We start from the raw sequence: 25,033 nt of genomic DNA on the forward strand, positions 1-25,033 counted from the left end.
ATAGTGACTCAATGTATAAATTTCTAAGGTTGACTGATTTAACTTCCAGCTAGAAGTGACAAAAATAATACTTAGAAGTGAATACATATTAAAATATCAGAAATGGAAATTATTGTTACTTACTCCTAAAAAAGAAAAAATCGAAAAGAAGTAAGAAAAATTGCAATCTCAACCCAGCTGCAGATTACCAAAACAAACAGAAAACTACCGGAGAAAAAACCTGAAAATAATGTAATGCAAACAACAAAAATATAATAAATAAAAATAAAATCATTAATAAGTGATCGCCTCTTTTTTTGAAAATCATTTAGTGAAACCGTTATGTTCTTATTACAGAAGAAAAGACAACCTATGATCAATTGAATACTTTCCAATTTTTTCCGGTTAAATGAAAAGAAGCAAGTAGAACTTTACCAGAACAACTAGTGCGAATGCCCTAGTTACGTCCATCCATAAAACAATAGAACCAGTGTATTTGATTCATAACGTTAGTTATAGTTGCGAATGTGGGCAGAGGTATATTTATAATATTCTTAATGTTGTAAGATTGTGACGTGGTCCTGTTTACTAGTAATGTGAACTTGTAATATGATTTCTCTCAAAAGAGTCGGTGCTAAAACTGAATTTTCCAAATCAGTACTTTTTCCAGTCAGTTTATCTGTCAATTCATTTTCCTTAATATTCTGGCTAAGGTCAAAACGGTGAAGGATTCTTTTTCTTTTAAGCACTAAATTTGAGATTACGTTGCTTTCATGAGTTTTTTAAGGCAGCCTGATTGATAATATGATTATATTCTTGTTGTGTGTTACACCTATTTTTTTTACATATGTGAGGCGTGCTTGACCGCGCCCATTATCTTGTTTTAGCTGATCCCATCAGTGGTTTGCTGTCATTAGTTGGTAGTATCGAGTACGTTAATTTCGTTAGTTCGTCAGTGAAGTTAATCGGAGTGAGATGTTTCGCGGTGGAATAGTAATCGTACCTATTAATAGACGTGCCACTTAATTCTGTTAAGATGAGTGTGGATTGTTTACAGACCGGGTGTTTTAGCTTTTGGTCCTAAATTGGACATGAAATCAATGAGATTGTTTTTGATAAGCTCAGGAATAGGGTTAAGTTCTTGTTTATTTCTCCTTTTCTAGCATGATATGTTGAACAGGGACTAATTCAAGGGTTGTTTTTAAAAACAAGTTCAAAGTTAATATAAACATATTTAATTAAAAAAAAATTCATTATATCTATTATGAAATGGTTTGAAATATTTACGGTTGGGAGGATTTGAACTCTAAAAAGCTGTCCCCCTTATATATGTCACTTCCGAGGACCCATGGACGGGTTAAAGTCTGGTGCTGACATTTTTTAATCCGTTTTTACAACATTAATATACCAGTTTGGATGATATGATCGTTTTGACTAGGACTTTACAGCTTGATTGATATTAGAAAATATAGTTTGCTTCCTTTTTACCGAAAGTATGATACTAATCTTAAGATAAGATAAGATAATTTAAAAATCTTTAAGGTTTAAGCTTAAGGAACAGTGTGTGTCGTGCACTTCATTAGTTTTGAATCCATTACTGAAAATTTGTGAATATAAGACAGAATACTGCATATCTTTTACAGGTCCTGTTTATTTGGAATAGTGACCTAAAATCTAAAGTTGTGAGAGGTTTCAGCAGATTAGTCTTGGAATAAACTTCTGTGCATCTAGAGCAGATTGTTCTGTGTAAGTACCCTAGTGGCGCTTGGTCCCTCTCAATGTAAAATGTTTTAGTAATATCTTTTTCAAATTAAATAAAAATACAGGGTTATTTATTTTGGGGTTACAAAATACTTTCCTATAATGTATAACTCTTTATTACAATTTTGTGTGCATAAAAAATATTGATATAATGTTTGTGGCAACAGTCGCATAATACAAAATCCTGAACGTTTTTTATGAAAGACCCCTACGACAATATTGAAGACGCTAATTACCAGCAACCAGCAACTCATTTACTTAAGGTTAAAGCAGGCAAGTTATTCGATAGAAAGCAAAAGTATTGGCAACTCTTTGTAATAATTTTATTGCACGTTTTCAGCACTCAAATTTGAAGATTATACTGTTAAAGTTTTACCTGTGGCAGCTTCACCACAGAGGCTAGCAGTGATATCCCCACCAAATATACTACAAGTAAATGTCAAGGTTTTTTTACGAAAGATGAATTCAATATATACAATACACTACCTGTACGTAACTGTTCATATATGCCAATCTATTATGGATTTTTAAAAAAAAGTCTTTCTATGTTACTAATAAAACTTTTTGATGCCTTCTAATACGGAGTTAGTTGTTTAAGCCTCTCCAACCGAAAATAATACGAGTCGTCATTGAGAACTACTCAGTATCTGTTTTTTTCTGTGCTTGAGAAATAAATGTGAAACTGAAGGAGTGCTATAGTCCAAACTATATTAGCTTGATTGCGGAGAATTATAGTAAAATTGCTGGGACTGTACAACATCATTTGCAGCAGTAGTAGAAATGTGGATATGTGACTATAAACAATTTATGAAATAAAAACAGTTCCATATAGTCAAAAACTGTCATTAACGAGATATCGAAAAGTGATTTGACTAGTGATTTGATGGAACCACAATCCTTTTAAGATTTTTAAGAATTTGTTACGAGGATTTAAGCAAATGAAGTTGACATTTTTTTTAAATGTGAATGAGAGAGAGAGTATAACAATAAGGAATAATTAAAACAGTGAAATTGGAAAATGAAAGATTTCCAAAAAAAAACTAACAGCCTTCTGTTAAGAAAGGTCATGGCTACTGTTTCTTTTGGTAAGGATATATTGTTGATTGACTATCAATCATAATAATTCTATTCATCAAATACTAATTATCAAGAAATTCTCCTTCATGTAAATGCGACTGTTGAGGTTATATTTATAGTACTATAACACTATGTAAGCCGCGAACAGATTTATTTATAAGTCCATTTTCGTTTAAACGACGTTTAGTGACTTGTTATTATGTGGTAGATATCCACATATCTATTAACTGCAGTAGTCTACCTACCACTTCAAAAAGTATTGTTACCAAAAACATCTATTTCGTTAAAAACTTGTAGCGGATTACGCGAAGATCTCTTAATAAGGCTGTCAGCGGTAACATGTACTTTCCGTGATTCAACGTAATTTGACAAAAAGCAATATTGACAAAGAGTCATACAATATTTTAGGTTATGTTTGCTTAGATAAAATCTTGGGTCGTGTACTTTATATTTTCTGTGAATAGGTGTTTCGTAATCTCCTTAAAATGTTAAATTACGAGTTTAAGCAACTTTAGGCAAAATGTTTCGGAAAAAGAAGATATTAAGCTAAAAAATAAAAAACAAAATAATATTTCTTTCCATATTAAGAGCAAAACATTCAAAATATCCCTTAAATTATGCAAATATTGTATAAAAACTTATTAGCATTTGTTTTGGTTTCAATTCTTAAATTTTATTAAATTTCCGCATCCGACCAGAGGAACTCGACCAAAATGGCTACAATTATATCAGAAATAACTGCATCCGCTTATTTATAACCATAAAAATGCTACTAAAATGATTTAATACATTGTGAAAGAAATTATTCAAAATATATAATCAAAATATTACGAAAATTAATACAGTTCTCCGCTTAGATTCTTAAATCGACTATTTATTTAAGCAGCGGTGAACGGAAAACGATGAACACATACACATGCACATATGCCATCATACATTTTTAGACATTTTGCTTTTGACACTTTCTCAACTAATCAACACTGTTTCATTCAAGTCGTTCCCTTGTTCTTATTGCTTATTGCCATAACGAAGTCAAGAGTGAACAAAAAGATATTCATTCGTGTACACAAAAAGTTAGCTGGAGCGAACATAAAAGATTTGGCGTTTATAAATAGTTTAAAAAAGGGTGCTGCACACTGCAATAAATGTGAAAATTACTGCAAACTTAAAAGGATCTCAGGAATTCTCTTTAGTAAGTAAAATATTTGAAATTAAATTATTTTATTGATGCATTATGCATTTGTGTGTGTGCATGTTTGAAGTGAGAAAAGAAGAAAAAAGTTTGTTGGTCGGCTCAATTCCACGTGTCTCAATTCAAGTGTTCACACGTGATAAAGACAGCTATTGCTTTAATGCGCAGATTCTGTTGGAATCTCTGGTAACCACATTTTCAAGTGTGTATCTGTTATTTTAGTGAGGTTAGGGCTGAAATGATCAGTAATCGAAACTAATGTCATACATTTTTAAATTAAAATATTAAAATATTCTGTAAAATTATATTTGCACAGAGAAGGACAAATTTAAAATTTAATTTATAAATTTTAATCGTTAAATGTAATCAATCATAATGATAATCAATCTGAGCTCAAAACTAGCTGTAAATCAGAAATAACTGTTAAGGTGTTGTAGCACAAAAATTGAGGGTGTAAAGGAGAATATTTTATGTATGTTGAATAAAAGGTAATTGAATCTATATTATTATGTAATAATAATAATATAATGTACATATACATATACATATCGTGTAAATATTTTGAGACACATTATTTTTATTTATTGGTTAAAAATTTAGAAACTAGCAACGGTAGCAAATGAATAAGAAGACATAAAAATTGTAATTATTAACGATTATTTTTCCTTTTAATAATAGTAATGAAATCTAGATTTATGCATAATTAATTAATATACATACACACACACAAATATATACATAAAAAAAAAAAGGAAAACCGTTGTTAACCGTTATTTTCAGTATTGAATTATAGGTCAATATTATTGCTAAAAATCTATTAGTTGGCTTCGTTTAATTAATACTACCAAATCAATTTTCGAGTATTTGAAATGTTAATTAAAAATAAAATGAAAGACTTTATATAAAATATATTCATAGGCATTATTTAGTAACAATTTTTATAACTACTTGAAGATGGAATTGTTATATAGTTAACAATTCAATTTTAAATTAAATTATTTAATTATCTAATTAATATTTTTATTTTGGTATATTAAAGTTTTATGTTTACCATATTCCTTTGGCATTATGTTTAATTATATACCGAGTGGGACCTTTTATGATGTCCTTAACATATTTGACTATTACGTAAAGATTTAGCTCTGTACTGCAAATATAACAGTTTTCCTTTAGAGTTTTGGTGAACTTTTAGTTAATATTTGTTGTGAAAATGTTGATTTAATATAATCTATAAACATGATAAGCTTATTATTATTTATAAATAACATTATATACTTTCTCAGCGCTTTTCCTTTAGTTATAATGTAAGCTATCTTTTTTATTTTTTGCATGTTCTTCTAGGGCAGTAGTTTGCTTTTGTAGGCATAGAGTTTTTTAATTCCATTTATATAAAACATGCTCAGAAAGATCATTAGACTGATTTGATACCATTCTGCCGCTTTAATAAATCGCTTTCTGCCGCAATAGCCGCTTTAATAAATCGATTAATTAACATTTTAATAGAAACGATGTTAATTAATCGATGTTATTTAATTGTTATTTTAAATTGTAATAAAAAATGTGTGATATATTCATTTTAACAAGGTTTCGTGTAAAAGCAACCAAACGCTTGCTAGCCTATATTCGCTAAGCGAGGCATTGGCATCACTGTTGCAATCTGTGCATAGAAATCAAACAACCCACATTTTTTGAAAAAATTAAATAAGATAAATGTTACTTTTAATAATTAACATGTTTCTCCATAATTTTTCAAATATTTTTATATGCTTCATTTTTTGCTTTTTCCCAATTTTCAATGAAATTTTTGAATTTTGTTTACATATGATATTTGACATATGAGGTCTGTTCCACGAGCTACTCATAGTAACTTTGAGTAATAATACTTTACTTGCGTTTTACTACGAGTAACTCGTGGAACAGGCCTATGATTGCAATATTCGTTGGAATTTCCAATGAAGGTTCACAATAGTTCGCTTATTGCATTGGTAACACTTTTTTCTTTACTGGTCGAGGTGTTTGGCCACTTCACAACTAAATGCTTAGACAGAGAAGGTTGTGTTGTTGTTGCCACACGTGCGAGCCACCGAAAAAGTCTAATGCTGATAATGATAAAATTGTAAAAGATTCATGAATGATGAATTAATAAAACTTAATTTATCATTATTGCCGTATAAATATGAACGTATGTATTTATTTGTGCGACCCTCAAACCTATTCAGTGATTTGTATTGGCTCGCGATCTTATATTGCCTGGACAGCCCTGATCTACACTATGAAGAATATCTCCAATTTCTGTTTTGTACATGTAAGGTTTTTATTGTGATTCATATTTTTTCTCTGCTCTATTTTCTAATCTGAGCAGAAGATAATTTATAGAATTTAATAAAATAGTTGTGATTTTTTAAATGATTAAGCTTTAATTCACTGAATATATTTTAGTATATACTCAAGAGTAATCAATTTATAATGAATTAGCTTTAGTTGATTTTCTTGTTAAAGCTATTACTATCCAAAAAGCAATGGAATGCACTAGGTTCGTTTACGAACTTCGTGAAATTTATCTGAGACACAGTCCGTTCCAGATCCTATGAAGCTTTTTCCATAAAAATTCATAGTGTAGTGACAAATTCAAGGGAATGATGGAAGACAAGCGGTACTTAATTGAAGATTTTCTCAAATGAAGTAGCTGTGTGCGTTTCGTGCCAAACACTGACAGAGAATCAAAAAGACTAAAGATATAAGCATTGCAAAGACATTAAAAATGTCCTAAATGAATTTGCCAAGCATATCTGCCGTTAAATTTGGTAATGAAACATTAACACGACAAAATCTAGAAATTAAATATCATTTTATTTGATTCAAAAAGAATTGTTCACCGTCACCATGTGAATTATTCGTTGCAGATGTACCATTCGTTTACTGATGTAAATGTTAAATATCTGTGAGTATAAAATGGAAAGGAATAAAAAATTTAAATTAAGTAATACAAAAGTTTTTGAGAAAATTTTGTGACCTTGTGCCCCAAAGATCAATTAAGCCAAAATAATGACCCATTGTCACTTTATCAGTTCACTTAAAGAAGGAGCGTCAGATTTTGAATCTGAGGCGTCTGAATCATCCGTTTTGAGCACTAACGGATGAGGTGGAGCTAAGCTTCCTTCACATCTACAAAGCCACAACACCTACAAAAGATGTAAGAGAAGTCTTAATGTATGTCTTTCTAATAATATGTCAAAATAGACATAGTAGTACTTAGTTGATTCCGCTTGAGTTAAAGCAGCTGACTGGCACTGGTTTTATTCACTTCGGATTAGGTGAGTCTTGTGATCTGACTATAATTTTCATCTGCCCAGGATAGTTTGGAGAAAAGACAGCTTGGCCTTTTTAAAAGTGACCAATATCAGCGAAGTAAATTCCAGAGAGCGGAATTTACCGGAGAGAAAGAGAGAGAAACAGGAAATATTCTCTCGCTGATTTCCCACAGGACTGGATAACAAACAAATAACGTAAATCGAGCTTATAGGAAGGTGGAGTATAAAGATCCAGTGCATTGGAGTACGGTCATTCCTCTCACTTTGTTGCGTAGCGTTAGATAATTAGCATTTACAGATTCGTGTCATTAAAAAATAGTAATACATATATGGAATGATGTTTTCAATAAGTAGTGTGTTCAGCGAAATTTTTCACAAAAGAGGAGCAAAGCGCTTTACGAGATTAAACACTTACTATAATGGAGTGATTCTGGTTTTAAATAGTATCTCAACAAAATAGACGAAATTCGCGTCTGGGTTAAAACTTGAGAAAGATTGTTTGGTATCGTTTAAGTAAAAATTATGTAAACATTTAATACTTATAGGATTTTTCAATTCGATCTAGCAAATAATGAAAGAATTATATCCTTTTTCAGTTTGAACACATTATTTAGTAGAAACAATATTACTGATTATTTTGCAATTTGCCTGGAGTAAAAAAATGTCTTTCAGCATAGAAAATAACAAATACACAATCTATTCAAGACAATCAATCTATATGTGGTCTAGACATTGGTATTCTTAGATAAAATAAAATTTGTAACTTCTTTTTTGAAAATGACATCTTTTTCACTTACTATTCTCATTCTTCTTTATGAGAATTCTTCACTTAAGAATTAAGTGACTAATCCTCCTTGACCTTTTTTTAGGTTTTTATATTAAATTAACAGTTGTAAACAATTCGTTGCGACAGGATAAAACTGTTTATTTTACGTGTATATCTGTTTACAGACATTCTGTGCTATTTATTATTTCAGACGATATTATTAGGACTAAAATGTCTCATCAGGATTTAATAGTTTTTGTGTCTTTATAGCCTTCATAGTTCAATAAGCTATTTTTCTTATACAGCTCGACGATAATAATCAATCTAGCCCTGTCCCTCTATCCACTTTTCTGTCCGCTTGTCTATCTGTCCGATAAATCTAAGTTAAATAACTAAAATCGCTTAAATTTTGTGGAAACAAACTTTGAATATTTGTTATATTGAAAAAGATCACCCGAATATGTTCTACATTGGCACAATATATAAGCAATTAAACTTGATCTGAAATATCACCATTGACCATTATTTTTAAAAATAGACCTTAACTTCTTAACTTCAGGGGTTATTGTAATGTATGTAGTTGCCATTTGAATATGAACATTTGGGTAAGTATAAAGTTAAGATAATTTAAAGCTCCACAGAGGCATTGCTAGGCTTCTTGCTTCATTTTTCTTAAAACAATCAAAAAAATTTGCATTTTAACTTTACGATTTTTTTGAATGTTTGGGGCTTTTAGAAGAAGAATACTTTACAAATACATATGTATATACATAACATATATCATAAACAAATATCGACGCTGCATTACGTTTGGTCTTATTGAAAAAAGTACATGAAATAATTTTGAATATTTGAAATAAATTTTTGGTAGAAGCAAAAAGTATAGCGTATGCAGAAAATATAAAATTTTGAATTACTTAAAAAAAATAAAATATAGTAGGTATTATATGAAGCAGACATATCTATTACAAATCTATATACATACATATACATATATATGTATGTGCGAAGACCTTGTTTATTTCATTCAAACATTTTGGTTTCATTTGCTTGCGTTGCTCCACGTTAAAGTAGTGGTTACAATGGCTCGTGTGTCATGTCTTATACTTAACTTCAAAAGGTAGTTTATATTGTATTAGACATAACTTCTTCTTTCAGAGTAGCATAAAAAATACTCGTAACTTACTAAAGCAAACACGTGAAGCAACAACAATACTCTTAAAATCTTCAGAGTTGGATTTTACCGCAACAATTTTTACGTCTTAAGTTTTAGTGCAGCCAAATTCAAAAATCAGTCTATTGTGAATGTTAATTGATATGAGCATTTCATATGAGTATTTCATTTACTAATAAATTTAAATACATAAATAAATAAATTAATTTAAATATATAAGATAGGAATGGTCACAATTTAGCTGCTAATATTTATTTTATTTCTTTTATTTAAATTGATTAATTTTTAGTGTTTGTGAAAAAAAAATCGCGGCTATTATCACATTTATTCATAGAAAATAATTTATTACAAAATAAAATATGTAATATATAATTTTTTTGAATACATATAAACCAAACAGGTATCGTATTGTTTTACAGGTATCGTAAAATTGTTTTAATCATTTCAATAAAAGGTAGTTTGAAGTTATTTTTTTGTTGTGTTTAAAAATAAACATTGAAATTTTATTTTAACAAATAAAAATTAAACATTTTAGTTTAATATATAATGTTTAAAAGAAACACATCCTAATATTATATTTAAAATTCATAGAATATATTTTTATTATGGATAAGAGAAGTTTTATGTACTATTTCTATATTGTTATCAAAAGGCAAATTATTGTTTAAAATAGACAATATCGTATATGGAAGTGTAAAACAATAACTGCTTTGTACATTTCACAATTGTCAAAATTGATTTCATAATACATTTTCCATTTTTATACATTAACAGTATTTGTGAAAGAATTATATATTGCAGTGCAAAATTATTGGCATCAAGACTTCATTGGAATTGATGCTTTATTATTTTTACTGTCTAATTTCATAATTGCATGAAGCGGTGTGGGAGTGAAAAGACTATATTAGCAGAAATGCAAACGTAAACAGTCTGAGCATATTCAAATGTGTGTATACTAGGAAAAATTTCGTCAAAGTTAAGGATTTCGTGTCTGAATTTGAAATTTACAATTATTATAAAAACGTAAACCGTGTGCTTCTTAAAATAATCTCTTAATGTGGGATTCATTTAATTTGGTATGTAAACTTTGAAATACAACATAATACATATCTAAAACATGTACTCACTATTTACACTAGTGGTTCTTTTTGCAATTTATTTTAGTATACATACAGAATTTATTCGGCAGGTGTTGCCAAACTCGAATAGAATAAGCATGAATCATATATTTTATAAATCTTTGTTTAGACTTTATTAAATTAGAGATCAATCTGCAATGCTTAAAATTCTAGGTGATTGGGTTGGAAAGCTCAGATTTAAAAATCAATGCTAATTATTTAAAGATGTAGTTAGAAAAAAGAGTCTGTGATGTTTTGGATTATATTTATATATCTACATTGATATATATGTTGACATTACTAAAGACAAAACATTGTTTGTCTAAGCAATTTTTTTATTTTATAAAATTAAAATTAAAAGTTAAAAGTTAAAAATTAAAAGTTAAAAATAAAATTTCAGTAAAAATAAAAAATATTTTTAACCTGAACATATAATAAAATCTTTTTTCTTCCATATGTCGATATAAATGCAAAATTATATGCGAAATAATGATAGCCGTCGTGGACAAATCATAATATTCTTTTGCTATGCCATCAATCTAAAATAATATGTATATATACATCAAAAATTAAAATCTTTACATATTAGATTGGAGTCTCTCAATAGCATTTTAGATATTTGCAATCTGATAGTTAATGTTCTAGTTTGATAGACAGCTATTCAACAGTAATTCTTTTAAAAACACGTAGAGTGCCAATTATTTGTTGACTGAATGAAAATGTATAATAATTTTTTCTTCAGTTCACATTTATATTAAGCTTTATTATTATTGTTCGTATAAAAAAGTAGGATGTGTTGTCGTTCTATTGTTAAACAAATACATTACTTGTGCTTGAAAGTATAATTCAAAGCTTCCTAAATAATGTACACAACCGGTTAAATGAAGCCGTTTATAATAAATTATACTTATAATGTAAAATGTTCTATAATCTTAGTTTGTTATATATGTTTTATTATTAATATTATATTCTTGTTGTGTTTTTAAACAGACTTATTTATGTAAATCTATTATTAAATTTATAGTTAAAATCAATACAATATTGATTAAAACAGTGAAATATTTTTTCCGATATGCATATGTGCTTTAAATGTTTTTGTCATACTACGTACAGTGTCATGGGCTCGTCAAAATTGTTTTTTTGGGCTTGGACGCAAAGGCATATTGTGTAGAGTGTCACAGAAATTGTAGTAATTTGCTTGTGAAGGTGCATCCAAACCAAAGCAAACGAACTTTTGCAGGGAATATTCGTTCGTTCGCAAGCGTTGCTTTGGTGTAGATGCACTTTCACAAGCAAATTACACAGTTGTTGCGAACCGACATGTTTTTTCTTTTATTTTTAATTTTATGATTTGCATTGAAAACAACAATTTTGCTTATGAGGAGTCTATTACACTCTATATAACATGGCCTTTATCGACTTTGTTTTCCATTTGTAGGAAATTTAACAGTGTTACCATTTTAGCAAAAGGAAAAAATTCCCAAATGATATATGATTTCTTTAATGATCTCAGCGTGCATTCATATAAAAATGTTATCCTGTTGCATAAAATTTTATCTGCTAAAATTAAATAACAAAGGAAAAAATTTATATTGGTGGTACTAGTTTCACTACTGTCAGTCAGAACGGATATTAATTTAATAATATTTAAGCATTGTTACATGTTGTTAACAATCTATATAGAATAGCGAACTGTAGCAAAATAATATTGTTTTGTGTTTTTACAGTATATTTATAAATATGTACTGTTGTGGTGAACGTGACAAGTGGGTTTGAAATTTCGCCAAAGTGAACAAGGGTGGCAATCCTTAAGCACATGTATGTTTCATTTCAGTTCATTTCATTTCATTTGTGCTCTTTGAATTTTTTGTTTACTTCTTTTTTGTTTGTGATCGTTCTGTGAAATTAAACTGGAGAATTTGCATTTAAAAACAAGCGAATTTGTTTGCAAAATTACTTGAAAAAGCAATGTGTGAGTTGAATTAATTAAGTTCTTTATAGCGTTACTAATGTAAAGTAAGGAGTGTGGAATATTTAATGTGCACTTACATAAAAAAGGATCATTTGCGGCGATCTATAAATTCTCTTTGCTTTTTCTTTTACTTTAGTTATTGTTGCACTAAATAAATTGCATTTATGTTTATTTTAACGCTTTAATCAGAAAATCTAAACAATTTATTTAAATAGTTTATTTTGAAATTATGAGTTCTTCATTTCATTAAAAAGCTTACTAATTTACATACAAAAGTAAATATAAATATAATCTTGGATGTTGGACAAAAGTTATTTGGACATCAAACATCATATTATGGCGGGGGAAGAGGAGCATTGATTAACAAAAAATTAAGTAGGTCTTTAGTATTTAGCAAGCATTTTATCTTTCATAGAATACTAACATTATTTATTGTAATACAAATTTAGTAAAAATCTTTAATAATAATTTAATTATTTCCTGCACACTCATAATCACGGCATACAAATAAATTTTTAGTAACTATACCAAATCTTTAGAATGAACTGAACCTTTAATTAAAAGCCGTTAAAAAGGACTACGACTATACTTAGCGCATACTTAAATTGAACTTTTTTGTCATAGAATAAGTTTTAAATATTTATATAAAAGATACAGCATTCTCCAATATTAAATCCCATCCCATCGCAGATTGAGATATTTTTAAACTATATATATACGTTAACAACTAAGACATTTTATTGTTTTATTTAAAAAATAGTATATACATATAATATCACGTTGTTGTATATATATATAAGTATACGTAAACGAATAATGGAGCATAACAAATTGGGGGTGAAGCATTATTTCTTTCACCCCCAAATAGCGTCGTCATATCATCATATTGCGATTCCTTAGGCATCGTTACTTACGGTTTCAAATATCTTCGTCATTACTTCGCTGTTAATTTTAACGTAACAGTAACAACGTGGTATCTGTGATTTGATGAATTTTATGAAGTTTTGTTGCTTTTCATTAAAATACACGCAGTATGTATCTCCATGTAGCCTTATGGGTCGGAAAATGTATCCGAACACGACACTTCATTCGCTTCAGTGATAGTAGCATATAAGTATTGGATTCGTTTTCTGGCAATCGTAGGTGATCAGTGGCAAAAACGGTCAGATGTTTTGCCCATCATATCACAGAATCTGAAAATGTTATCGTCTTTTAAAACATCTTTAAAAAGAGTTAATAAAGAATATCATGCACAGTTAATAAACCACTGATTTAAGACTGATTCCATGTTTGTAAGTAGTCTATCAGATGCAATAAGGTTCGAGTCCTATTATGAAAGTCACAGCACAGCAACCTTTTATTAAACTTGTCATTGCTTCGTTAAATTTTAATTATATTTGTGAACGAGACAAAGGGTTTGGAGAGCTGATTGAATTCCCTATTCTTGCATATACTTTTGGCAATTTATTTGATTTATTTACATTTGAATATTTCAAGCACCATTTGTTGAGCGTCTTCTAGTTGCCTTATTGGATTTTCGAACGTTTGCTTACTTCTCTAACTATTATAACAATATCGGTTGCGTACGCATATATTTATGTGCACTTGTAAAATGTTTCCTTGATTTATATCTTATATATATTTTATTCTTTTTTTTTTGTGACCGAAATTATTATATAATAAATTATGAGCGGGCTAATTGGTCATTTAAATAAAAATAAAAAAACTATAATTTATTATATATATTTAAAACAAATTATTTTATTAAGATATTTTCCGATATTTCGACTATCTTCGATATTCATTTTCAGGAAAACTCTAAACTCTATTTATGGTTTGGTTAGTGGCAAACGTGCATTTTCAGCATTATTTGTCAGAAAATGACTTCATATTATATCAAATTTACCATGAAAAGAGAAGAATTCATGAATGAAACTCAAAAATGATAGTCCTTACCTTTGAATGACACGCAACCAACATGTTGGCGCATCATTCAGCTTCTCGCCAACATGTTGCACTAGCACACTTACAGCGTGTGAAGCACACTTACAGCGTGCGTAAACACCCTTATTCTTCAAAAATTTTGCTCCGATGACAAATCTTGAATTTGAGCATTTTAAGTTCGGTCGCTAGAATTATTTGAGCAAGGGAGACCGCAACTTGAATGACATTCAAAAATAATAGTCTGTACCACGTTGAAGACGCTGTACGAACATTTCACAAGTTTATAGACTTTTTAAATATTTTTTTTATAATTTTAAAGATCAGTACAAGTTTTTTTTTGTGATATAAAAGCCATAATTGAAAATGCAAAGAGAGGAATAAAGTGGTTAAATTTAACATGTCTAACTTTGTTGTGATAGTTCGTGTGTGTAAAAATAAATGGAAAAATTTTAAATTTTGTCGAATTTCTGTCTGCGTATTGTGCAAAAAAACATAGACGCGGCTTTCGATTTTTTAAAAAATAAAAAACTTTTTAATTAAACATTTCGTTTATAAACATTTTATATATACATTCTTTTTTGCATATATATGTATATGTTTTGACGCAACTGTACCTTAGCGAACATTGCTTATTCTATTTTATTATATTCGGGTTTAATTAAATGATAGTTTTAAGTTAATTTAAATTAATTTATAAATTTTTAATTTAATATATAAATTATTTTCTGACAATATTGTATATAATGTATGAATTTATGAAAAAACTGTTAAAAATTTTAACACATTTAAAAATTGTGTATAAATTGAATATTCTTTATTTTAATTTTTCTGTCTTTATGTTTTTATATGTATTATATTTTTAAAAATCAAACATATTAAATTAACATGCATATTACATAAATTACATATTAATTACATATTAAATTACATAACAATTTGCTGGGATTTAATGGTCGTTAGTAAAAATTGCATTGTTTTTTACTACTTGCAGCTTCAATTTTTATGGTAGTATTCACGGCGAACTATGAATTACACTCATCTACAATGGCTTACATTCAAAAAAATTCAAAAAAAATTTAATGTATCGGTTAAGTTTTTAAAGAGCAATAAAAAGAACATTCAGAAATTTTTGAAATACGCTCGTCAGTTGCGACCAACTCTAAAAAGACGTGCCATACGCATTCAACCAAATAATAGGGTCGTTATTCAATATAGTTATTTACGTAGGGTTTTATTCGACGCACGCCAGTGCAAACAGATTAAAAGACGTAAGAAGAACGTAAAAGCCTGGTCTCGAGATATTGTACAGTATTTGAAAAGAAACGGTGGTATACGAGAACATACTGAAGAACACACAATAGTAAACATGCCTCCGGCGGAAGTAGCTAAGCGGCTGAAGGAACAAATCGAAATGCTTAAAATTCGTTCACCGTCGACCACATTGTTGTTTGATAAAAAACAGGAGGGCGAAATAGACGAAGCTAATACTGATTTCAATAAATATAATAAACGTTTCCATTTTGGCGACATAAATGGTACATCACTGGCAGATTTAAGTGTGAATACACCTACCAACAAATTAGCAGCTTTGAAGGAGTCAACTAAACCAAAAGTACCACCCGGAAAGAGATTGCTTTACAGTGATCCCGACATTTATGCGGATAAAGTAAATGTCATGCCTTCTAAGACTAACTTATCGGATTTTGCTGATACTCCAAGTAATGATAAGTTTCTAAATGCTTCTACGCCTAAAATACAAGGGTCTAGACCTAAAATAGATAGTTTACAATCAATTAACATATCCCTACCGGAAAAGTGTGGTCGAACTTTATCAACTTCTCATATTTTCGCACAAAATGAATATGCTGTTCAAAAGTCATCAGACCGGTCTGATCAGACAAATAATAGTTTGACAGGAACTGAAAATTCGAAAAATATAGATAGTTTGATAGAAGACGAAATTTCGAACAATTTAGATATTTCGACAGAAGCGGACATTTTGCAAAATAATGATATCGCTAATTTAGATTCCGGCAAAACAAACTCAAATGCTTTATTGGATGCAGATATTACAGATAAATCTGTCAATATTAGCTTCTCTAAGACAGATCAAAATACAATGGGATCAGAAACTTCACTTAATGAAGATGACAATGTTGTAAACAATGTCTATAACTCAAATTCATTAAAAGGTAGGGTATTGACTTATTTTGATGGTAATTCTACTGAAACGAATGTATCTAAAACAAATATTGGATTTATAGATGGACTTATAACAAAATCAAAATTAATTACATCAACATCAGAGATTCTGTCTAATTCAGAGCTAGATCCCAATAATGATGCAATAAATTCAAATGATCAGAATGAATTAACTAAATCTACTAAATCAACGACAGAGCAATATGATAGTGACAATCAATCAGAAGATTTCTTAGGATTCGACGAAAGTGGCGCTTTTACTAGTTTTAAATTGGACCACTACATGAATATATATCCAGATATTTTTCCAAAGGATGCTACGAATTTAAGTAATAACTGTAAATCGAAACGTTTATTTCGGCAGAGTAAACTCGAAGGGCTATTAACACCCGCGACTACAGCTCCACTGCTCCTTATGCCTGAAGTACCTGCTAGCTTACAAAAGCTGCGTACTGTATCTGAACGTCGAAATTATCTGCAAAAGTTTCAAAAGTTCAATAAATTAGCTATAATTAATAATGAAGCTATGGTTTATCGTGAATTGCAACGTAAAATATTACATAATAATGGCAAAACTATAACGAATTCTATGTCTCAGACTATAACGTCATCTATGCCCTTCACGAGACAAGGATGGAAAGCAGCTTCATTTATATCAACTGATATAAATAAATTTTATTATCAAAAAGTAATGGTGGATAATAATTGTGTAAAGTTGTTCGGAGTTTATGGCAACAACGCGGAATTATATAAACCTAAATACTATAGTAAGGTACCACAGAACAAACTACCTATTTGTACTTCAGCCTGTTTAGATGCATTGAATTGGCGTGATATAAGTCCTTTTAAATCATCTTCAAATAAATTGAAACTAAATACTTGTACGAATGAATCAGCTTTCAGACCGTGTCCTTTATCAAAAAAACCATCCAATATAACAGATGATGAGGATCTAAATATAATGTTAAAAACTAACAACAAATTCTCCTTATTAAGACTGCCTGAGCTTGTGTTAGAAGTGAAACCCGAGGTCGGCAGACCATTAAATAATTTGGTTAAGACTTATATGCAACATGTTATGCCAGAAGACAAAATATCCCATGAATGGGCAAAATTTAGTGTATCAACACTAAAGGAACAGGGAAAAAAATGTGATGAAACACCAAATAATCGGGAGTTCTATAGCTTTCCAATACCTTATGCGAAGGGCAGGGAGACAGTTTTAGTGCGACAAGCTATAGATCGATCTGAAAAGCTGGATGAATATTTTACAACTGAAAATCAAAAAGCCAAACTTTCTTTCCGAGCAGATGTGCAAAACGATAATGATGATCAAATAGTGAATGACTGTGCTGTCTTTATAGAAGGCTTAATTAATAGTGTGGCTATTAGTGTCAGCGAAGACTCATTTACCCAAAGCGATCCAGATCTAGTATATGAAAACAAAACAAGACAAAATATTTATGCAAAGAAGAAATTAAAAGCCAAATGTGAAATCAAATCCCAAAACAAAAAGCAAAGAAGTTTAGTGTAAGTATTTTTTTTCAATTATTCTCTGAAAATGTATTAAATATTTCTTATAATTATTCTTATTAGAATGGAACTCAAACGACTTAATGCTACAATAGTTGATGCACACGTGAAAAGTGATGGTAAAGGATAATATAAATTCGTTTGTGTAAAAGACATGAAGAAATACTTCTTCTTATTTTCAGAATATTGTACGAAGGAATACTGCAAAGGAGGTTGTGTTTGCGACAGTCTTAACGAAGGTGCATCAGATCGTGATCATTGCAAAAAGATCAACTGCATGTTTGAATGTACCTGCAAAGGCTTGAATTCGACGCGCATAATGCGAATAGAAAGAGAGGTAAGTAGAAGATGTTAACTGTGGAATACATTATTTTGCGACAATTTTCAAAGAACTTGAAATTTTTACTAGATAATAGTGTTGATAATAAGCATAAGTACTTCAAATCTTTCATTCCAAAAAATAATATTCATTGCTTGCGTTGCCAAATTTTTATAAAAAAATTATATAGTCTGTTGGTATTAAATACTAAATATTTGTAAGACAATTTGTAATTTACCTAAGAGATATAAGAGAATTTTATTTTTTCGTTTTTTAATTTAGAAATGCAATATAAGTACAAAAGATGCATATCTTATACGGCAAAAAGCTACAGCGCAGTTGGCGCCTATAGAAAAAGATTTTAATTCAACAATTGTTCTTACGAATGATTCTGCATTGTTAATAAATGATTCAGAAATTAACAGGAAGCGTCGTTCCTTAAAAACTCCAAAGCGTTTTGAAGATTTTACTGGAGATGAGCAGAACAATTCCACTTTGTCATCTAAAAAAAATTGCGCAACATCAATTCGATGTAACTCTAATTCTCCTGTTACAGCAGATGTTGAGAAATCAAAGGACGTTACTAATTCTAGAGATGGTTTTTCAGCAGTTGTTACACCACTTCGAGAGACTGTATTCGTTGAAGAAAATCAATTTAATTCATTAAAGCATTGCGTAGTATCTCTAAATCGATTTCCAATTGACAACATGGTACCATTTTGCTTCATTCATGAACTTTACAAGTGTTTTTGTGGTGCTAAGGCAACCGAAGGTGAACGTTTCCGAATTGAACCAGAACAAAGTAAACCAGAACCAGAACAAAGTAAACCAGAACCAGAACAAAGTAAACCAGAACAAAGTAATAATGAAAATATTTCTGAAATTCCCAATGATGAAATATCCATAAATATTATAAACGAACCTGCACGTAATATCAAAAGTAACATGAAGAAATCAGTACGTTCTACTAAATCGGATGTTTTATTTAAGTATTATAATCAAGATCAAGAGAAGACTTGTCGCCGCGCAGTACCAATACCGGGCGATATTGTTAAGTCTCAAACTAAGGGTCGAAACTTAGGTTGCTATCGAAAAGAAAATGAAGACGAAACTAATAGACGTCTCCTTTCTGAACTTATATTGAGATCAGTTTACTATCCTAAAAATATAGAAAATATTAATCAATCAGAAAATCCTTTATTAAACAACAATGACATTTCTTCATCAGAAAGTTTTCTAGAAGATAGTACTTCAACGGATGGTCTCGAACTCACTGATTCTACGGTAAATTCTTTTCAACAGAAAAATACTTCTTGCATTGAAAAAACTTCATTTAAGAATATAACAGACTCTTCAAATAATGGTTGTGAAAAGTTTGCCGCAGATGCTAATAAAAAGAGTAAACAGAGAGAAATGAAAAAAAATACTAAAAATAAAAATATATTGCCTCCAGAAATTGAAAGTGATAGCTCTGTTAACGCCACTAGCACTGAAATGCAGTTCGATGAAACTTCTACATTGAGTAAGGATTCATTAAGTGATTCACAATTAGGCGATTTAATAAATAGTTCACAAAATTTAGTTGGCACCATTGATCTAACTAACGATTTTAATGATGCCGACAACAGTGTTTCGAGCAATCCTAGTATTTCGTCTATTGAAAAAGATTCTGGCACTCCAATCAACACAGATGAATATGAAGAAAATGACCACATGCAAGAAGAACAACAATTAGCAGAAAATGATGATTTTAATAATCCTATGAAATTAAAAAATTTCTATGAGTTCGTGATAAAGGACATGAACAGTTTAGTCAGCAAAAAAATGCAAGATATAGATAAGGTTTTGAAGCGAGAAAAGAAAATTATTCCTGCACCAAGTTGCAATATAATATGCGTTATTAAATGGAAACAATTTGTAGAGGCCTATGATGAAAATTATGTCTTTGTGTGGAAAGCAACACAGCGTAAACGTACAATTTTAGTTGCAACAATCGACTGTGAAAAGCCATCTATTTTGAATGCAAGAAAAACCGAAGAACTTAACAGTTTTAAGTACGATGATGCACTTCTATTGGGACAGCTACTTTTTTCGCGTCCGAATAATGAACAGACTAATAACATGGCAATAATTCTCCAAGGTCGCATAGGGTACTGGTTAGTGCGGGGATTTTTAATAATGGATAAACAAAGTGCATGTCCGAAGCCAACACCAATGACACATCCCGTTTTGACTAAGAAAATTAATATTCTTTGCTCTGTTTTGGTGAAACAACGAAACAATGAATATAGATTACAAAGTCAGCAAAACGAAGTAAACCAATCTGAAACTGTACAGGATACTGATGAAAGTGAAGATATTGAGAGAGGAGAAGTTACTCAAAATGACTGCGCTGAAAATGCAGAAGAGCTGGCATTTGTTCCAACAGAAAACACTAATCCTAATGATATACCTGCAACCAAATTGCAATTACCCAAAATTGCTAGCGTAACAAATTTCGAAAAGTCATTGACACATTCCAAAATCTTAACGTTGCCGAATAGAATTTCGCCGTCTTCAGTAACACACCAGCAGCAGATAAGCTCTCTAAGAAAGCGTTTGCCATCAGACGAATCGCTACAACCTCTTAGAAAGAAAATTCGATTTTCATCTCCATCTCGACATAATGGATCTCGACGGATTTTTATGCCTACGCGAGCAGCTCTTATGACACCCATGGCTGTTACAGATGAAAATACGTTATCAGTACAACATGAGAAGTTTTTAAAACAACTATGTGAACAAGCTGAGCTTAAAATTATAAAAACCAATATTGAGTTACGCACACTGAATTCGTCTGAAGTAGCAGAAATTGTTCATCCTTCTGGAATCCCTGGGAACCAGAAGTGGCTCATTATAAATTTACGAAACGATTTTTCGCACATATTTGTGCCGAAATTTAATATTCTGTTGTCTCGTGATCGTATAATGAAGATATTGAAATATAGCGCGCAAAAATACAAATCTATTAAATTTCAATATTTCAAGAACTTTGCATTTGATTTCTACGTAACCTCATTTGCCAAATACATACTTTATTTCGGCCCTTTTACACTGAATTATGAAATACCGTTGCTGTTGTTACTACAAACTGTAGATCGAAATATCATGTTGAGAGAAATATATCAGAAAAATTATAAGCACATAAATCCAAAAACCCAACAGACTACTGCAGTGTTGTTAATTAAAAGAAACAACTGCTTTGAAGTAGATGTTGACGAAGATCAAAGTGAAGAAATTGTCATAGATTCTGACAGCGATGACGATGTAATAATCGTTGAAAATTCCTCTGAATTTCCATCTCAAAATAGTATCAGTAGTATAGAAACAGAGAATATAGACTGCGAACAACTTTCACCTGTTGCAACAAATACTAACAATACAAATAATACTGATAGTAACAACACACTTAATCTCGGCCAGGTTTCAGGTGACATGATTTCAGAAATTGAAGAGAATAGCGACCATATATTGCCCAAATTGGTGCCTATAAGTTTCAACCGGGGACCGATTTTGCAAATTCCATTAGGAAATCAAATGGGATATGATATAATAAAACTCCCAAACAATGCAGTTATTACAAATGTAGCAACTGCGCCACCTGAAGTGAGTTATGGTTCCACAATTTATATAACAAGTGCACCGGAACAGACAGCTACGCCAAGCACAACTAATATGAATATTTCATCAATCAATCATACCGATGATCCGATTCAAAATGAGTCAAATCCAGCTATTAAAAAAACGGAATTAAATAAATCTAATTCCTCCCCGTTTAAGGTGCCCAAACTTCCTAAACAGATTACAGTAACACATAAGGACGTTATTTCAACAATAAATAAATTACCGACAGCCAATACAAGCTTAGTAAATGTTGAAAAACCTACAAAAGCGACTAAACGTCGTCGGGACTCGGTCCGACCAAATGCAACATCGAATCCTTTTGTTAGTCCATCAAAGAAAGGAAGCCCATCGACAAAAAATGTAAGAATTGCTTCTAGGTATGTAATGGAGCAACCGCTGGTATTTGATGTAAATCTTTCAGCCGATGAAGATGAACCACCAGCGTCAATACTTATAAGACAAAACTATAAAAAGAAAAACAAAAACGTTCCAATGGAAACAGCTTTGCCCATAGGTAGTTATATAAGCATGGAACGTATAACTCCCATTAAAGTAGCAACAGTCAATAGTGAATCGTTAGCAATTTCAAACACAGAAGTAAGAGAGCAAACGAATGCAGTTATTGCTACTGAAAGTATTATAAACACAAATACTGGAGAAAAATTGGTCTTAAAACCAAGCACTGATTTTATATCCAAATCTGAAGAATCTTCTTTAGAACAACAACAAAAATCAAATATGCAGAATGGAAGTAAACTTTTAAGAGTATTTAAACGCTCTGCGGATGGTGAACTGAAATCTGGTATAATGCGCAATGCTAGGCAAACACCAACTGTTACTCTCAACAATAATAACAAAAAATCATCAATAACTTTATGTAAACCAACATCAAGTTTCTTACAAGAAGGACCGACAAAGATCTCAGATATGCAGAAACCAACAACTTCAAAAATATCGAATTTAAGCGCAGAAAGTGCGAAATCACTAACAGTCAATAACGAAAACAATCAAGAAAGCGCACCAAAAAAGAAAGAAAGTCTGTTGGGATATGTCACCTCCGATATGAAAGAAAAGGTAATTGTCACATGCAAAATGAGGCGGACTTAAGTAAACTTATTAATTTGTAAGTGAATTGTATTTTATATATTGTTTGTTTCTACAATATTAAAATCTTTTTCTATTTAAATAGGTATTTGACTGATAAATGCAATAACAAATATTTTCATCTGTTGCCAGTTCATTGGAGGTTTGTAGAAGTTAACAAATCAAACCGAATACAAGAAAATAAAAATTTGGAAAATAAATCATCTAATCAAGTAAAGAAATTAATAACAAATGATATAATTTTTCCCATTGTAACACGTTTTATTTTTACAGAATGCTGGAGTAACAGATGCGGACAGCGGCCTAAATGATTTAAACAAGAGTGCCACAAACACACTTACTTTGTCTTAGGCGTTGCATTGAATTAAATTATATATTAAAATTTTTTCTTTGTTTTTCGTCCTTAAAATGTATATACCATAGTTAGTAATATATAAATTCGTTATCACATTTATTTGTGCATTATAGATACGCCACAAAGAAATGCAAACCGGCTAAGCTCGGTGTGACTTTTTCTTCTTAATAATTAATGCTATTTTTTTAAGTTTGTACAGTTTATGCAAAAAAGAATATGTTTTATTTATTTATTACATTTATAATTGTTAATTTTCCATTGAAGTTTTTGTAACACGATTACTTTTGTTTCGATTTTGCACAAAATCAAAGAATATTCGGTTTTTATTCAAGATTTTGCCACTTTGGAGAACTATATTTCTATATTTAACTGTTTAAACCATATTCCTACAATTCCAGAATCGCAGAAATAAGTCAATATATTTTTATAAGTTCATTCATTAAGTTTTTACATTAATAACTCCACATGTAAATTATCGAACCCAGTAAAAATGTTTTCATTTCTCGATTTGAATAAATAAATCTAATTTTTATTTACTAATTCGTTACTATTACTAATGTACTATATATAATATGTATATATAATATTAAGAATTCTAAACATTACTTAAACGTAATGAAATTGTTATAATAAAAATTAATGTCAAATCTTTGTACCTTACTGCATTGATAGTAATAATTCCGTTTGACATGAAAATACTTACCGCAATTTTGTATATTTGAAGAAGATTTAAAGACAAACACCTCAACATTTGAGCATTTGTAAAATCATTGAAATCAGTTATATGGTGCCTAATATTAAAATAATTAAATACTTATCGATCATTTGAAGTGTGCTGTTCATTTATTATTTATTGGGATTATTTTTAAGGGTTTGATTTTTAATTTGACATAAACATTATCAACATCATTTATTTGATTGTATGACCAATGTCTATAAGTGCAATAACATGAATTACTTAATTGAATTCATATCAATTTTGAATTAACTTCTCTAAATCCAGTTACGCATTTACTGCTCAACAAAATAAGCGAAACTCAAAGTGCCAGCTAACCAATCGCGAAGAAAATATAAACAGAAATATTACAACAAAAAATTTATGTGTAAAACATCCGTATGAACATTTTTAGTGTTTATAGCAAATTAGATTAAATATAGTCGATCGATATCATGAATTTAGCATACTCAATTGTCAATGTTCACACAAATAATACAATATAATTGTAGGAAATTTTACTATATATATATATATATATTAATTATCTTCTGTAAACTCATTTAGTGACATTCATATCTCTCCCAAGAAGACACATTTTTGGTAGCAAGGAATATCGAGCACACTAATCGTACCATAAAGTATTACTTCATGCGGTAAAAATAACCTGGCAGAGGATAATGAAAATCTCTTCTACTTAAAAGAGAGTCAATATATTGTTATAGTTAAATTTATTTTTATTAGAACTTAAAAGCCTCAGCCAAGTGCTTTTTGTCGGATCATAGATATATCATATTTGTGGTAAACAGTCACAGATTGGTTAAACAGACTCAGCTTAATCTCAGAGG

The 25,033-nt window shown here is 30.0% G+C and overlaps 1 protein-coding gene across 6 annotated transcripts; it reads left to right on the forward strand.

Annotated features, from left to right (window-relative positions):
* Window positions 1-3,861: 3,861 nt before the first annotated feature.
* LOC119686230 lies at window positions 3,862-24,256 on the forward strand. 6 transcript variants are annotated; one of them, XM_038100751.1, is made up of 8 exons: window positions 3,862-4,009; window positions 15,286-16,486; window positions 16,559-18,026; window positions 18,093-18,148; window positions 18,212-18,366; window positions 18,631-23,134; window positions 23,201-23,327; window positions 23,389-24,256. In XM_038100751.1, exons 2-6 carry the CDS (start codon window positions 15,319-15,321, stop codon window positions 23,116-23,118), a joined length of 7,335 nt encoding a protein of 2,444 aa, XP_037956679.1. In that variant the 5' UTR covers window positions 3,862-4,009; window positions 15,286-15,318; the 3' UTR covers window positions 23,119-23,134; window positions 23,201-23,327; window positions 23,389-24,256. The 6 variants fall into 6 exon arrangements, with proteins under 6 accessions (XP_037956679.1, XP_037956674.1, XP_037956678.1 ...); XM_038100746.1 differs by having other exon boundaries at window positions 15,286-18,026; XM_038100750.1 differs by having other exon boundaries at window positions 15,286-18,026; window positions 18,631-23,085.
* Window positions 24,257-25,033: the final 777 nt, after the last annotated feature.

Source organism: Teleopsis dalmanni, chromosome 2, assembly GCF_002237135.1.
Source record: "Teleopsis dalmanni isolate 2A chromosome 2, ASM223713v2, whole genome shotgun sequence".
Classification (NCBI taxonomy): Eukaryota; Metazoa; Arthropoda; class Insecta; order Diptera; family Diopsidae; genus Teleopsis; species Teleopsis dalmanni.

Bases quoted from the DNA above. Each gene is read 5' to 3' on its own strand.
- LOC119686230 (XM_038100746.1), top strand. From the start codon at position 15,319: ATGAATTACACTCATCTACAATGGCTTACATTCAAAAAAATTCAAAAA. The intron at 18,027-18,092 runs GTAAGTATTTTT...TATTCTTATTAG, and splicing joins AAAAAGCAAAGAAGTTTAGT to AATGGAACTCAAACGACTTA. The intron at 18,149-18,211 runs GTAAAGGATAAT...TCTTATTTTCAG, and splicing joins TGCACACGTGAAAAGTGATG to AATATTGTACGAAGGAATAC.